General features: G+C 44.9%; 1 protein-coding gene across 2 annotated transcripts in view; it reads right to left on the bottom strand.

Annotated features, from left to right (window-relative positions):
• The window catches only part of SLC12A2 (solute carrier family 12 member 2), an 88,178-nt gene extending 75,717 nt beyond the window's left edge, over positions 1 to 12,461 (bottom strand). For both annotated transcript variants that reach the window (XM_053293542.1, XM_053293543.1), the window contains exon 1: positions 10,260 to 12,461. In XM_053293542.1, the coding sequence (XP_053149517.1) occupies positions 10,260 to 10,979 (720 nt within the window). In that variant the 5' untranslated portion in view covers positions 10,980 to 12,461. The remainder of the gene's footprint in view (positions 1 to 10,259) is intronic.
• Positions 12,462 to 17,889: the final 5,428 nt, after the last annotated feature.

The following is a 17,889-nucleotide window of genomic DNA, read 5'->3' as shown; positions in this document are numbered from 1 at the left end:
AGTCAACACCAACAAGGGCATACTTCACCTTCATGACACAATAACTAAACTGTGACCTAAGTCCCCCATGCCAAGTCTTTCCTTAGTCATCGATTCATTCTCATTATATGGGTTTGGGCAAGCCACTAGGATCCAGACTTAAGCTAGTCATAACTAAGTACCATTAATTCCAATGGCTAACTTGGTCTGGATGCTGCCCACTATCATTTAGCCTCTGCCTCCACATCTGCATTATGGTGGTAACAATTCTGACCTACTTTGCAAAGCTGATGTAAGGATTACCAAGATAACACTATAATGTTAACTGTTATTTAAGTCAAAGAGATAAGATGAGTGACCACATCTAAGTTATCCTTCTCCAGACACAACTCCTCCATGCAGGTGTCCCTGTTACTACGGTATCTACCATCTGTCCTCCAGTTTGAGCAGCAATCCTGATCCTATCACACCTTGATATGTCAAGCAAGTATTACACAACCATCATAGTTCCTGCCAAAAATCCACTCAGTACACAAAGACAGGAGTTCATTCAGTCCACCAGGTAAACAGAAGAATCTTTTTCCTATGCTATATCTATCATAGCACAGGAAGATTAACCAACTGACTGAGCACACTACCATTTAGGAAATTTGAGAGAATATATAGTCTCTGCAAACTACCATATGAACAAAGCTACGATTTGACAAGAATTATAGCAGATCAGGGAAAGCATATTGATAGAATCCAACTGATTTTAAAAAAACCCTTTGCTTTAACATGTTCTTTTAGGAGCTCACCACATTCACTCGTGCTCCAAAATGGCAGGAAATTACATTTGCTAAGGATGCAGCCTTGACAGACAGGAAATATAGACATGGTATGGTATTCCATATTTGGTTACTTCCAGCTTTATCATTACTTGGAGCTAGATGGCTGGCAGTGACAGAATAGTGGACCTCATACTTGACTATACACATTGAGTCTATGCAACTAAATCTACCATGCATCTGAAGCTAGCATTACACATTGCAAGTACCCAACCAGTAACTAATACCATCCACACAGAAAAAACTCACTTGGACAGGCATGCCATAAGCAGCCCTATATACTTATTTCAAAAGAGGTTATTCACTCTTGGTCTAGTTTTAGCTAGAAGAGGGGAAAGAAAGGACTGGCAAACTATTATAATTATGCTAGTTTTAAAAGTTGTACTTTTTCACTTTATGTAGATCAGGTCAGACTTGCAATAACTTACTCATCAAGAAACTGTTGACTTTCATTAGATCCATAGTAGGTAGGGCAGACTTAAATTGATGTTTATCATAGGTTTTGATTTCCCATGTTTCTGTTTGTCAACATACTGCTATCCATTCTATGTGACCCAAGTACACAGGTAAATATGCACCTCTCACACTGTTTACCAAAAAATGGTATTTGAAGGTAGTTAGAGGTTTTCTTTTTCCAGGCAAACAGCTTTCTAGACAGACAGTTCAAGTTGACACAAAACAAGTTGCCGCAAGACACTCATCTCCAACTAAGTTGAAACAGGTTTTTGTATTCAACAAGGTTTCATTAGACTGATTTCTTTAAGTTATATCACCTTGTATAGACTTTTCCACTTAATTCTCAATTACCTGTGAGTTATAGTATGCTGCCCTGTAAACTTTACCTCTTGGGAGAAAAGGAGCTGGGCCGGGTGTGTGTGTGTGTGGGGGGGGGGTGTTCCTTTGAGAAAACACTAAGATGGGTATGGTTAAACAGCTCATCTGTTTCCCCCTTTCCTCCACACAACCTAAAGTCAACCATCACTGTTTTATATTATAAGTTAAACCATGGGTGGAGGGGAGAGAGGGGAACGGGGGAAACATGGAACTGCAATTAACATGGCGCTCCATCCTCTCTCAAGGTAACCTTATGAACCCTCAACATGGAGACACCTAGGTATGCCACTTTCCGACTGTATCATCTTTAAGTCTGCATTATTCCATTTGACTTGCAATGGACTAAATCTATATCTAGAACTAAATTGTTAGTTTATTTAGATAGCATCTGATCTTTTAGTGCTAAAAATGGTTTTGTTTTCATTGTAAACTGCCCTGAGCCATTTTGGAAGGGAGGTATAAAAATCGAATGAATGAATGAATGAATGAATTATAGTCTGCTTTGCTGACAGGCCTGCACAAATGTGAGTTCTCTCACTCTCTCTTCTCAAGAAACTCAAGAATCTCCTTAAACAAGAACTGCTGGCATTCAGCGGCCTTACTAACATAATTCAAACCTATGGGGGGGGGGTTCATATGAGGCTCCTTAAGTTGAAGATCTCACACTACCGTAAGTTTCTTTGATTTAGGGGTATCTATTTCATTTATCAAAGAATGTTTATCTAAATTCCAATATAATACCCTACATAGTAGCACATTCTACAGCCAGGAAAATCCAAGTCTTTGGCAAGCTATTTTTCTACCTATTTACTTTTTATTCAATTAAAAAAATCCACACATATACCACCTTTAACCAAGGGTCCTAGTAAATATCCAGTATCTTTTACTGGAGGCTCCAGTAAATATCCTAAATATCCAGTATTTAATTTCCCTAAACATTATTACTCATCGAACCTATCTCATTATTCCTTCCCACACAAGGCACAAGACTGATGCTACTAGACTCACTTGCTCTGCCATTTGGGGCACTTCAATGTCCCCCCTCAAACTTAGCCACTTAATCATTTTCTTTCTTCTGCTTGGAAGAGAAGCTGTAGCTGGAAGCATTCCAAAAGTGACAGGTCATTCTGGGAAGGAGTTTTCCCATGGTGCCTTCAGGCCACTGTAAGACTGCAATGGACTATAGGAAATGGCCCTCTGATTACATCTGAGCAGAAACTGAGAGACTGGGACAGACCAAATTAGAAGGATAAAAGAGACAAAAGCAAAAGAAAGGCAAGCTCTTTCCCCGTATACGCTGATAAGAAGTCTCAACTGGTAGTCAAACTTTTCACCTTATTTCCTCCCTACTGTTATCGAAATTGGGCAATTAATGCCAGAAAGCATGATGTGCTCCCCTTCCCATCTCTATTCAGGTGACTGCTCTCAATAATCTCTTTGTGAAACATTTCTTTTATTTAAAGAGCATGTAGAGGAAATCACACCAAACATAACTTAATCAATACTGTATATTCATGCCTTATTTGGTTCAAGAATTTCAAAACACTGAAAGTTCCCTAAAGAAACACCTTATCAGTTTCTCCTCAATCATGCCTTAGCGTATGCTTTTGCCTATAACTCCCTCTCTCTCTCTCTCTCTCACACACACACACACCAAAGGTGGCATCGATCTCTTACATCATGTACTTTTTCAAACCTGCACCTGTGCATTTGCACCCTGCCATCAGACGCTGCACCCCACACTGCATGCGTGCACCTCATCACTCATCTCATGCTTGAGCCAATCAGAGAGAAAGACCTCAGCTAGATCAGGTAGTATAAAAACGGCTTTGCTCTCTCTTATTTTTACCCTCCAATTCTTTGTCCCCCTTCCCAGCACTATAATCTGGTGAACATACTTTGGGATTAACCCTGGTTTTTTCACTTTCTGTACCCTGTTATCCATCAATAAAGCAACCCTTTGTTTTCATGGCATGTGTCTACTATTTTGTCCTTTCTGTGTCCACGCCACAGCCTACTTTCCCGAAGTACTTTAAGGTTAATATAGCTGTTGGCTGGTCTACATTCATTTGAAGTTAATTTTCCCCACTTTGAGCAAAGCATAGCCTGAGGGTGGTAACTACACTGTTCAGACAATACTCACCTCCCAAAACCATACTACACACATGTACTTCAAAGAGAATCTTGGGCTCATTCTCCCTCACAATATGTAGAACATCATGCCTTCACCAAAGGACACTTTAGGATGTCCTTGACTCATCTCTTCCAGCATTTGAACCCTGGGGTCAGAGAGATCTCATAGTCACAAACATGTTATCTCCTAGCTACCTACTATGCATGGTCCCAACTTCACCACAACTGCTCCCAATCTTATCATGTATAGAGATTTGAAGAGTGCATGTGTGGGGAGAACTAGTATCTGAAAACGTCATCATGGCTCTTGGCTATTTCTCATGTTTCTGCTTGTCAGCTATTCCAATGTTTCTATGACCTAACTTCATTATCCCCAGGCACTCAGGTATTTAAATATGCCCCTCACTCAAGCCATTTACAGAAAAATGGCTTTTGAAAGCAATTGAGTCTTAACAACAGCAGATAACACTTCTCAATACCTTATCTACAACATGTCACTCTCCGTGTTTCTAGTTGAACATTAAACTTACTTCTACCACATTTCCTGCAAGTCTAATGATGCCATCAGTAAAACTGGTAAGATATGTACTCTTCATTACTCTGTTAAAACAAACTGCTTAATTCCTCAGATTTAATGTTGAACTTTCTTTGAGTCATGAATTTGCCCTGATACTCCTGAGATAACATACCCAATTCACACTCAAAATTCAACAATCATTTCAAATGAAAAGGTGTGACAACTGAATGCATACTAAGTCATTTGGGGAGGAAAAGTAGAGAGATTCATCACTTCACCTTTGTTCAATGCATTTATATATCTTCTTAATCATAACTTGCATTACAACTAAACTTTGCCATAGTAATTACGCTATGGCAAAGTGAAGGCGCACAGTAACCGAGGATACAAATCTGCTATCAATTCCTGAATATAAAGCCAGCCAGTTTAACCTACATATAACACCATCAAAATAATTCTAGCACACCAACTTTCAAAATGGGATCCCCTATCATTCTCAAATGCAACAATACTTTAAGTGTTTTTATATTGTCAAAGTTTGTGCATTTTTTAAAAAGTTTACAAGATATGCTTTACCAAGTATCTCGGAATTGCAGGGGTTCCCAATTTGTGGTACTCCAGATGTTGCTGAACTCCCATCATCCCCAGCTACAATTTATTGTGGCTGGGGATGATGGAAGCTGTAGTTCAGCAACATCTGGAGCACCACAGATTGGGAAAGCCTGCAATAAGCTATACTGAAAGTACTTGGTTCATTCAATTTAGCTTGATTTAGAATTAGCAACTGGACCACATAAAGCTGTTTGCATGACAGCCATAGATTAATGTGGTCTGTCATAAGTTTATCCCAATGTCAAAAGGTGCTTAAACAGGGAAAGGTCACTGAAAGACACAGAGGCTGTTCTCACAAGCAGCAGGAACCGGGCTAAGAGAGCCCAGCCTGGTTCCTGCTGCTTGTGTGCAGCAACAGGAACCACATGGCTCCCAGTGGTGGCTTGGTGGCAACCCCGCTTACGGAGCCCGCCACTTAACCTGGGTTTTGGGCACAAGAGCACCTGAAAACCAGATTAAAAGATTGTGTGTCGCCGTGGTGAGGCTCCACATCACAGTGACTCATGAGTAGCCTCCCAGTGTCGGGAGATCTCCAGCATGCCCCATGCAGGTCATTTTGGGACTTCCGGGGGGTGGGAGGCTACATCACGGAGCCGGAAATCGTCTGGGTGTCCGATCCAGCCACCCAGGGTGGGCTAGCCAAGTGTCTGCGGGGAAAGCAGTTCAAATCCACTCTGCACACTAAGTCCCTTTAGGCAGTGTGGAGAGACTTACACAATGCACTGAACAACAAGGTACACCAGGGGCAGGCAAACTTGGCTCTCCAGCGGTTGTTGAACTACAACAATAAATTGTGGCTAGCGGTGATGGGAGTTGTAGCTGGACATCCAAGGTCGCCTATCCCTGAGCTCTGCCACAAAGCTACAGTGATAGATACTGCAGCTCCATAATGTGGTTTCAGTTGTCAAGTACATTGTGAGAATCTTTCCCAGCTCAAGGCCTGAGACAAGCACCTTGGACAGCTTTTCAATTTGACATTTGGGATGGTCACCTGCAGAAAATTGTGTGCTGCGAGTCCCATGAAACAAAGTTCTAACAGGGATACAGAGATAAAGAGGGATCTGTTCGCTACAGCTCCCACTGAATTACATAGGAAGAAATCAGACTGCAACTTGGGACATGGTTGTAAAAAGGGGTAGATAAAAATCTGGTCCCTGCCCTAGAAAGCCAATTTGATTATATACATACATACATACATACAAGTGAGCAGTTACTTTCTGAGGGAAAGCAGAGCAGTTTTCATGGGGACAGAAAAATCACCATATATTGACATTAAGTAAAGCATGAGAGATATCTATTAGCTAAGATACTAATATTCTCAGTTTTCATAAAGTCATAAAAGCCCTTAATTTATCCCAAGCCAATATTGTACCACTTCTTATATAAACAAAGAACATGTCCTGATGCACTGATAGCTTAACTTATTGCTCATCCATTCCCTGGAAGGACAGAAACAAACAACAACAACAAATAATAAGGAAAATGTTAGAACAGCTATTGCATCAGGAGGGAGTTGTTGTTGCAAATGGATTGGAGCAAAATGCAAAACCCTGGAGGAAGAGCAGGATATAAATGTTAAAAAAATAAAAATAAAGTAAGATGGTCCCCTGGCCCAAAAGGTTCACAATTTTAAAAGAAACGTGAGGTAAACACAAGCTAGAGCCCTTGGAGGGATGATGTGCTAGGGTTGGTTAAGGACAGTTGCTCTCCCCCTGCTAAATGTAAGAGAATTGCCACTTTTTAAAAGGTGCCTCTTTGCTCAATAATTATTAAAGCCTAACCTGCCAAGGTAAGCAAGGAGGCAATATTCTAACATGAAGGCCGTAATCCTATAACTCATTTAGGAGAGCCAGTGTGGTGTGGTGTAGTGTTAAGAGTGCTGGACTAGGACTGTGGAGACCCAAGTTCAATTTCCTGTTCAGCCAGGCAACTCACTGGGTGACTGGGCAGTCACTTATCTCTCATCCTAACCTACCTCACAGGCTTGTTGTGAGGTCGATAAATATAAAGCCATGTACACTGCTTGGAGGAAGAGTGAGATATAAATTTACAATAAAATAAAATGTACTTGGGAATAAGTCTTGTTGAAGTAGAGGGATGCATGCTTCTAAGTAAACATGTAAAGGTTTGAGCTGCTGGGTAACATTCTTCTCACTTAAATAAAGCTAGAGCAAACAGCTCTCTGAACTTTGTTAAGATATTGAAATATCTCTGTTGAAGACTGGGGCAGGTGTTAAATCTTACATGCATGTGGGGTAAACAAGTATAGTATTGTGCAGTACAATTTTTTTCCTATCACTGATTAGACTTGCTTTGTCAAGCTAATCAAACTAAAGCATGAGCAAGTTTAGAGAATGCTAAAGTTTAGAGATTTAGAGAACATTAAAGTTTCTCCACACATCAAGTATAAAACATGTCATAAAGGGATTCTAGTTGCATCAGAGGACATTGACCCAGGACAGTTTTCCAGTCCTTGATACCAACAGCAAAGTAAATTACAAGATATGTTACTATTGTTTATATTTATTTATTTATTTCTTACATTTTTTTAATATCGCTCTTCCTCCAAGGAGCCCATAGCGGTGTACTACATACTTAAGTTTCTCCTCACAACAACCCTGTGAAGTAGGTTAGGTTGAGAGAGAAGTGACTGGCCCAGAGCCACACAGCTAGTTTCATGGCTGAATGGGGATTTGAAGCTGGGTCTCCCCAGTCCTAGTCCAGCACTCTAACCACTATACCACACTGGCTGGTTGCAGGTGTAGACACATCACGGCATCTAAATATCATTTCCAAGGCCTCCATTGCAACCCTACCGAGTGCTAGTCTGTGGCATATTTCTTGAGTGCTGGATCCTTTATGGTTGACAGTCAATCCTAAAACGCAGAAGCTATCCATCACTTCAAAGTACCATTACACCACGCTTGTTCACAACAATTTGAAGAGGTGAATGTCCAGGTACCTCACACAATTCTTACATTCAATTATAGATATTTAAAACTTGCAATTTGATGGTTAACTTGGATAAGGAGCAAAAGTCCATATGTATTTAGCATGTAAGCATAAGTTAATACACGAGTTCACTAAGCTATCTATCCTGTTACCAATAGCATATTTGAAGATGCAATTAACTCTGTTTGGAAATCTGAACCAATTACTGAGATTAAAAAATACCTTCAATATCTTCTCTTTTACCTCAATATAGGAAGCTACTTATAGTTAAGTGGCAGATGAACAACATATGTCTTCCAAGCAACAGGAATCCCTTGTTAAAGACTGATGTCATCATGTGCCTGCAGGTAGGTATGTAGAGTAGATGACAGGTCTGACTTTAATAAAAGCTGATTAAAGACTGATGTCATCATGTGCCTGCAGGTAGGTATGTAGAGTAGATGACAGGTCTGACTTTAAAAGCTGAAGTCCATTGTTTTGTCTTTTGTTTTAACAGTACATGGTAAACTGCACTGAATGCCTTAGCAAAATGATAGTGTGTGGATGCAGTAAACACCACTACTTAAAATATGGGAATTATTAACAAACAGATGCTTCTTACAAATATAGCAGCCATTCCTCCTATGTGGAAAAGTCGTGGTTTTCTATGAGACAGAGGTTTGAAAGGACTTCAAAAACCCTTCCAAGTTTCAAAGTGTGCAGAAAAGTGTTGGACTTCCTAATGTACTTAAGCATGAATAAGCCTCCAAAGACTTAAAACTTAAGAAGCCACAGCTGCCCAATCTGGGTTACACCTTTTCTTACAATATGGCAAGTGAAGCAAGGTTTTAATTCTGATCTACAATTAAAAGCCAGGAAAATTAAGATGGTTGGACACAAGTATTATTATCTTGTATGTCAGTCAGTAGCAAAGCTCTTTTAAAACAAAGTCAAGCCGCTATTGCCTAATAAATCATAACTGTTCATAACTTGAACACAGGCATCTATTAGGATCAAAGTCTTATTGCTTTATTACACTAACACTGGTAGAGATAAGCTAAAACCATTGCCAAACATTAAAAAGGGCAAGTTCTAAAAAGCAGCATGGAATGTTTTGTATTTTAAATCAAAATACCTTGAGTGAAAATTCTACAGAGAAATAATCCCATCACATTAAAAAAGCATTCATAAGTCTGACCTCACAAAAGATTTCTATGTCTCTTAAGACAGGTTATATAATTCATTTATGAATCTGAGAAGGCCCACAGAAGCCTGTGCATCTACGCGAGACAGCAGTTGCACATGTAAGTTTACAAAGAATACAGCAGTCCATGAAGAGAGAAAGATGCAAAGAGGCCTTTAAAATCAATCCAAGCACTAGAAGAACATGCAAGTTGAACACTTCACATAAACATGGTTAACAGCCTTATGTCATTCAGTAATCTTAGTACACAGATGCGGGTGAACTGCCATACAAAACATGGACATATGTTCAAAAAGCAGACACAAATTTCCTGAGTCTTATCTCAAGGTGACCTTTTGTTATTCCATATGCCAAAGCATTGGGGTGTCTCTTGCAAGCACAGGCTTGTTTTGTGTTCATCCAGCTGACTCCATGTATGAAGTTTCTGAGGGTTTAAAATGAACTGGGAGTAGCAGGGAGACAGCCTCAAGATGTGATCAGCCATCTTTCTTGCAGTTGCCCACTTTTGAGAAATCTAAAGAGGAAACAATTTGCCATGTTTTTCTTCTACAGATTTTCAGCTGCAAGTGCTCCAAATTACTTTTAAAGCACATGACCTGTGTCTGAATGTATGGAACAACACAGAAAGTGCAAGGAAGTTCCAAAGAGAATGAACACTTTCAATATGCATCTGAAGAGGTCACTCTTGTAAGAAAGAATATGGGACAAATTTAACAGTTTCTAGTTAAGCTAATCAAGTGCTGCCTGTCATTTATCTGGTTAAATACTACAAGCAAAGCACTGCACTACCTCAGCCTCTAGTCCTTTTGCACATGCAAAATAGGGAGGGGGTGTGTGTGTACTGTCAGATGCCTCTTGCTTTAAGAAGCATGCATTTATTTCTACTCAACTTCACCTGGATGCAGATCTACAGAGCATCATATAACAAAATAAGCTATTTGGTAAGGCCATGCAATAGGGAGATTGGACTGAAACCTGCCTGCCAAGGATCCTTGGGCCAATGGGAGAATGGGATAGGATTCCTGTGTTCCTCTGATTTCTGCAATTTATGCCTATGCACTTGAATACAGCATCAGAACAAGTTACTCTGGTGTGCTCGGCATTTTGCAAAGCTGCTCTTTCTTCACCACACTTAGTGTGTGCAGGCATTACCTTCTCTCCCAAGCGCGCGAAAAAAAATTGTGCATAGGGAAAAGTACGGAGCAACCTCACCGCTACTCACCTTGTCGGGATCATCGTGCAGCTCAGCGAGGCTGGGCCGGATGAGTTTCTCGAGACCAGCGGCTGTCTGCCGGTAATAGTCTATCCTTGGCACGGCATCAATGGTGTTGTGGCCGAAGGTGCGCAGGTAGTAGGTGTTGGTGTGAGTGTCGTAATAGTAATGATGGTGCCCCCCAGAGCCGGAATGCAGACTCCCCTCGCTCAGCACCGTGTCGCCCCCGTTTTGGAAGCTGACATTGCAGCCTTCGAAGCCTCCACCGCCGAGCTCGCCGGAGCTCTCGTCTCCAGCCGAGGGGTCCACGAAGTTCACCCGGAATCGGCCTTTGGCTTCCTCGCTGCCTTTACCAGACCCATCCCCGGGGGCTTTGGGGGGCGCTTCCGTCGTCCTCGCCTCCTCCTCGGCGGCAGCTCGATTGGAGTTCTCCGTCACCAGGTCGACCTGAAAGCGGCTCTGGCTCGGCGTGGGGCCCAGCGGTCTGCACAAACCATCCCCTGCAGCCGAGGCGGGAGCCAGCCCTGTGCCGGGCTCCGTTGGAGAGCCATCGCCTCCGCCAGCAGGAGCATCCCCGTCACTCGCCGGCAGACGAGGCGCTTCCTCAGTGCCGGCTGTACCGCCGGCTCCTCCTCCTCCCCTCGCTGGGGCTTTCAGCCTCGGAGAGCCGGAGCGAGGTGGCGGAGGCGGCGTGTGAGGAGGCTGCGGCTGCGGCGGCTTCCCCTCCATGGCTCCTCCTTACACGGCGACGGCAGCGCGGCGGGCCGGATGAGGAGCAAGTTCTTCTACCGCAACTCCTCCGTGGAGTGCTGTCCCTTCCTCCTTAGCCAGGCAGCGGCTGCTCCGGGCGCTTTAAACTGCAAAGCGTCACCCCGCCACTGGGCTCTACTATACCGCAACAGAGAGACTCAACGCAACACGCCGCGCCTCCTGGGCGGGCGGGCGAGCAGGCAGGCAGCCGCCCTGCCCCTCCCCGCCCTTCTTTTTCCCTCCGCCCCTGCCCTTGCAGCCGCGGCCGCGCCAGGTGATGATGATGCGCTCGCCAGGCAGCGCGGCTGCTCTTCTTTCTGTATTCTCCTTCGCCTGCTGCAGCAGCTGAAGCGAGAAACCCTGCTCCCTCTCGGGCCCTGAAACGGCCGCGGCCAAGCGAAGACGCCGCCTCCGGCAGAGGGAGAAGGCAAGCAGGCAGGCTCTGTCGCCTGCCCTGGACACGCTACGCTCTGCCTCACTGAAGAAGCCTCTTCCTCCCAGCCCGTCTTCTCGCCTCCTCCACCCCAGAGCCACGAGGCGGCTGCGGCGCTTTTCTTCCTCCGCGCCAGTCTGTGGCCACGCACACTCGGGCCGCCAACGTCACAAGCCTCCCTCGGCTCACGGCCGCCTCGTCGCCACCTTGAACGCGGCGGCAGCAGTTCGCGGGAAAGATCCGAGAGGCAACTGGCCGAGCCCGCCCTCTCCACGCGCCCTTCTTGCGCGATTGACACATACGCACGCGCTCCCTTTTCCTTACGCTTCTTCCTTTCTTGTCTGAAGAGCCGCCGCCGCCCCCCCCAAAAAGCCGCCCCCCCAAAAAACTACTGAAGCTCTTATCTGCCGTGCGGGAGCCTTTCTTCTTCCGTTTTCATGCAAACACCCGTCCCTCTCCAGCAAGACGTATCAACCCGCGGCAAACCCTCCCTGATCTAGCTGCACACACTGATAGAAGCGAAGCCACGCAGGAAGACGAGCCAAACGGCGAAAGAGAGCGGGCCGGCTTCAGCCAATCGCCCAGCAGCAGCGCGGCTTGGGGACGGGTCTTTAAAGCATCCGCTGAGAGCAGGGAGGGAACTGAACCCGGCGGGGGGAGCGGCTTCATTCAGGCTGTGCTGCTTTGCTTCCTCTCTCTAGTTGCTATCTCCGTGCGCGGCTGGCTGGCTTGTCCTTTTTAAGGCTGTGCTTGTTTCCCGTGGTCACCGGGAGCTACCCACATCTGGCTTTCCGGGTGCCAAGCGCTGCGGGCTCTTCCCTGCAGCGGCGGCCCAGCCAGCGCTGTCCCGCAGCTGCAGCCTGGCTGCTCTCAAGAGGGTAGGATCCGGCTACGCCGCTCTGCTGCATCCGCCTCCTCACAGCAAACGAGGTTTAAGACTCATGGCCGGGAGGCTGTTGTAATATCTGGCGCTCGTCCTGTAACGGGGATGGGACCCTTCCTGCTTTCGGGGGCACATGGCCAGCCCCGGCCCGGTCTGCTACGCAAGTTATCAGGCCGAGAAGAACTGCCCTTCGAGGAAGGGAAGGCCGTCAGCCTATCCCGACCGAGGAGATATGTGGGAGTGACTAAAGCTGCTACCATAACCCTAAATACAGTTTACTTAGGAGTAAATCCCGACGAAACACCACGGTCTTGCTCATGAGTAATAGGATCCAGTTGCAAGTCCTGGGAAGTTTCTGGAGCTCTCTTAAGCCGAGTTCAGACGTTATGCTGTACAAGTATACAGATTTATCTATGAATGACTGTTCATTTTAAAAGTGAACCTAGATATAGCTCCTTCAAATGCATGGTACAGATAGGAAGTGTACTTCTGTACCTGCGTTCAATATCACATCTGAATTATTCTTTCTGTGTAAAGATCTGTACCTGTGTACATTGTACACTCATTTGAATGTTGAACATAATGTGTGAATAGGCCTAGTGTTTGCACTTTGAATTGGGTCTGAGTTCCGAAAAATGCTTTTCAGGGATTCCTCGCTTAGATTTTTATTACTTTATTATTAATATTTATTTAAAATATCCTACCCTTATGGCATACTCAAGATAATTCATATTTAAAAGCAGTTAAACAGTTGTTCACACAGAAAAATACAAGCCAACAAATAAAAAGCACTAATAAAACAGAAGCCACATAGAGGTAAAGTGTGCCGTCAAGTCAATTTTTGCTCCTGGCGCCCACAGAGCCTTGTGGTTTTCTTTGGTAGAATACAGGAGGGGTTTACCATTGCCATCTCCTGTGCAGTATGAGATGATGCCTTTCAGCATCTTCCTATATCGCTGCTGCCCAATACAGTACCGGGGGGATTCGAACCGGCAACCTTCTTGTTAGTCAAGCCTAAACCCAGATAACTTCTCGGGGCGGGGGGGACCCTTGCTCATAGCTACTGATATTTTGTCCTGCAATATGCAGCCACAGAGGGGTAGGGATGTGCACGGAACTGGCCGGCTTGGTTCAAATTGGGACCGGATTTGAACCACCCCCAGGTGCCTTGGTTTAGGCTTGAACAAGCCTGGGCCCGCTCTGGCCATCAAACCGGCTCAAGGGCTATACTTGTAGAGGGGATTCCAGCAAAGAGTCCCCTTTACAAGTAAAGGGCTAAAGTATGAGGGTGGTGGTGAGGGGAAAGTTCCCCCCTTACTTTCCAAAACATGCCACTGCACGGCAGGATGGGTGCAGTGGTGGCCGCAGCAGCTGCGGGGAGGGCGGAAAGGGCTGCATTGGGGTGAGGGGAAAGGGGGGGTGGCTGCGGGGAAAGGGCAGCAAGAGCTTCTTCCAGCTCCCCACCTGCCTCCCAAATGATAGCACAGGCTGGTGTGCAGCCCGTTTGGGTCCTTCCTGTGCATGTGTGCTCAGACCGGCCCATGTTGTCATTTGCGAGGAAGTTGGGGAGCTTGAAGGAGCTCTCGCCACCCCTATCCCGCCACACAGTGGTCTGTTTTGGAAGGCACCACCACCACAGCCCTTTCTGCCACCGCTGCATGTTTTGGATGGTAAAAAGGGGAACATTCCCCTCCACCCACCACAGCCCTTTACTTCTAAAGGGGAATCCTTGCCAGATTCCCCCTTTCAAGTATGGCCCTCGAGTCAGCTTGCAAACGGGGCTTGGTTCACCTTCAGCTTGAGGGCGAGCCTTTGAGCCCAGCTGGCTCAAGGGCAAACTGACTTGAGGGTGAGCCATCCCTGCACATCCCTAAAGAGGGGATCATTGGGTGTCTTGCAGGGTGTATCCTCAGCCAGGGCAACAGTAAGGCCAAAGAGATCAGTGCAGTTGCAGTTATGAGAATAGGCTGGTTCAGATGATAGTTCTCCAGACCACATGATTAAAAGGAGGATGAGCTGACAGCAGACCTGTTGTGATGTTTTTCAAAGATCTTCCAACACCGTCCTGGCATGTTCCCTTATTTGGTTGGGGGGGGGGGTGGAATAATTCAAATTACTGCTTTACATGTGACCCAAATACTGGCCAAATATTTAATAAATGGGCATGCTCTTGACATCTCCCTCTTTTAATTATGGGGCTGAAAACATATTATCCAACTGACCCATTATTATTAATGTTGTGTCTAGGTTTTTTTAATCTTGGAGATCCACTATTTAAGTGTAGGTCTGTATGAGTAGAGAGGGCAATAGAGATAGCTTGTTAGATAATTATAACACAATTGTTAGATTACATTGCCAGTGTGTATTTTGTCAATAATTGTCAATTTAAATTAGTCAGCTATTTGTCTACTGCTAGTAATTATTCGGTCAGCTAACATAAATAACAAGCTTTTTCACATATATTGTTCTAATAGTCCAAAGCACTTTAATAGCCTGATCCTGACACTTGTTGCACTAGTGACTAAAGGCTTTGCTTGGAATAATCAGGGGACCAGTTCAGCCATACAGATTGCTGCCTAGGGCAACACAATTCAAAGTTCACCCGCCCTGCCAAAACCAGCATGCAATTCAGTTCTTATGCTGCTTCCAGCATGACCAGCTTTCCTGCAGAAATCAAGAATGTGCCCCCAAGTTATTTATGACCTCTAGACTGTTGTAGTAGCAGTAATAGATTGCCCATCTTAAGTTAGTTGTCAAAAAGCCTTGAGCTAGCCCATCTTCTGCAAGATTCCCATCGTCCACTGCGTACATCAGGGAAGGCTCGTCTGTGGCTACCTTCATGTCGTCTGGTGGCCACCAAGGGACAGGCCTTCTCTGTTGTCACCCGGAGACTTTGGAATGCGCTTCCCGTGGGAATAAGCGTTTCCCCATCTGTGACCGCTTTTAAAAAGTGTCTAAAGACGTATCTTTTTACCCAGGCCTTTTAGCTTTTTAACTTAGTAACTTTTTTAATTTTGGATTATTTATTGATTTGTTTTAAGCTGTTTTTAATATTTAATTGATTTTCATGTTTTGTTTTTATTTGTTGTGAACCGCCCTGAGACCTTGGGTTGGGGCGGTATAAAATGCACTAAAAACAAACAAACAAACAAATGGATTCACCCATCAACAAAATTTCCCAAGTTATGATGTTATGCCCATGTTATTTAGGTTTTGCTTAAACACTACAGAGTGATTTACATTTGCTGGTATGGTATTGGTATGCCAGTCTTCATACTATGTGTAATCAAGTACAGTTGTCCCTCACCAGCCTTGAGGGTTGTGTTCCTGGAAATCCTCACGGTTAGCAGATTCGTGATTGGAGAGCCATTTGTTTCAATGGCAAATGGGGTTAAGGAAATCATTTATTTATTTTATTTATTATTTTATTTATTATTACATTTGTACACCGCCCCAAACTTTCGTCTCTGGGCGGTTAACAATAGTATAAAACAAGTTAAAATACATACAGAAACCTAAAACGCCTAAACAATTTAAAAATCAACCATGAATTAAAACCTTAAAATTTAAAGAACAGAAAAAGCTTGGGTGGAGAGGTGGGTTTTCAGATGCTTTCTAAAAATTGTCAGAGATGGGGAGGATCGTATCTCAGCAGGGAGCACATTCCACAGTCTCAGGGCACCAACCGAGAAAGCCCGTCCCCGTGTGGCCACCAGCCGAGCTGGAGGCAACTGGAGACGGACCTCTCTGGATGACCTCAATGGGCGGTGGGGATCATAATGAAGAATACGTTCTCTTAGATACCCAGGGACTAAGCCATTTAGGGCTTTATAAGTTATGACAAGCACTTTGTATTTTGCCCAGAAACCTATCGGCAGCCAGTGTAACTCTATCAACAAAGGAGAGATGTGGTCTCTCCGAGATGACCCAGAGACCAACCTGGCCGCCGTGTTCTGTACCAACTGAAGCTTCCAGACTACGTACAAAGGCAGCCCCACATAGAGTGCATTGCGGACGTCAAGTCTGGAGGTTACCAACATATGTACCACTGTTTTGAGGTCATTCATCTCAAGAAACGGACGCAGCTGGCGTATCAGCCGAAGCTGATAGAAAGCACCCCTGGCCACCGCCTCAACCTGAGAAACCAGGGAGAGGTGTGGGTCCAGAAGTACTTCCAGACTGCGAACCTGTTCCTTTTGGGGAAGTGTGAACCCATCCAGAACGGGGAGATCAAAATCGTCTCTAGAGTTCTGACCTCGCACAATAAGTACCTCCATCTTATCTGGATTCAGTTTCAGTTTATTCTCCCTCATCCAGCCCATTACTGCTTTGAGGCAGGCATTTAGGGAAGTTATGCCATCCCCTGAAGAAGCTGACATGGAGAAGTGGATTTGGGTGTCATCAGCATACTCATAACACCCCGCTCCAAATACCCTGATGATCTCTCCCAGAGGTTTCATGTATATGTTAAAAAGCACTGGAGAGAGTATGGAGCCTTGAGGGACACCATACTTAAGGAAAAATTTTGAAGAGCAACAGTCTCCAATCAACACCATCTGGAATCTGTCTGAGAGGTAGGAACGGAACCACTGTAAAACAGTGCCCCCCACCCCCCAGCACCCTCAGATGTTCCAGACGGATACTGTGGTCTATAGTATCGAAAGCCGCCAAGAGATCCAAAAGGACCAACAGAGTCACACTCCCTCTGTCAATTCCCAATTGGAGATCATCCATCAAGCCGACCAAGGCAGTCTCCACCCCATAGCCCGCCCAAAAACCAGTTTGAAATGGGTCTAGATAATCAGTTTCCTCCAAGACCGCCTGGAGCTGAGAGGCCACCACCTTCTCAATTACCTTGCCCAGCCATGGGAGGTTGGAAACAGGCCTATAGTTGCTCAACTCTGAGGGATCTAATGCAGGCTTCTTAAGAAGAGGTCTAATAATTGCCTCCTTAAGACAAGGAGGCATCCCGCCCTCCCTCAGAGAAGCATTTATTATTTCTACCAGGTCTCCTACAATAGCCTCCCTGCTAGATAGAACAAGCCATGTTGGACAAGGGTCAAGAGAACAAGTGGTAGGCCTCACCGCTCCAAGCAACTTGTCCACGTCCTCAGGAGTCACAAACTGAAACCGATCCAGTCAAACCACATAAGAGGAGTTGTCGGACACCTCCAATTCAGACATCGAATTAATTGTGGAGTCTCCGTCTTAAGTCGGCCCGAATCAGAGTGATTTTATCTGCAAAAAACTCTTTAAACACATCGCAGCAGGTAACTGATGGCTCCAGATTTTGATTCAAGGAAAGGGGGGCACTTACTAGCCCCCTCACAACCCTGAACAACTCTGCTGGACGTGAACTTGCAGATACAATACGGGCAGAAAAGAACCACTTCTTTGCTGCACGTATCGCCAGCATAGATCTTTAGATGTGATTTATGTTGTAATCTGTCGGATTCAAGTTGAGTCTTTCTCCACTTGTGCTCCAGTCGCCTACCTGCCGCTTCTGCCCCCTTAGATCTTTCATATACCAAGGGGCCAAATTTGAAGCGGGTCGGAGGGGACGCTTAGGAGCA

This window comes from Hemicordylus capensis, chromosome 2 (genome assembly GCF_027244095.1).
Source record: "Hemicordylus capensis ecotype Gifberg chromosome 2, rHemCap1.1.pri, whole genome shotgun sequence".
NCBI classification, from domain to species: Eukaryota; Metazoa; Chordata; class Lepidosauria; order Squamata; family Cordylidae; genus Hemicordylus; species Hemicordylus capensis.
The sequence above is the reverse complement of the archived record's forward strand: the minus strand, read 5'-3'. Positions and strand labels throughout refer to the sequence as shown.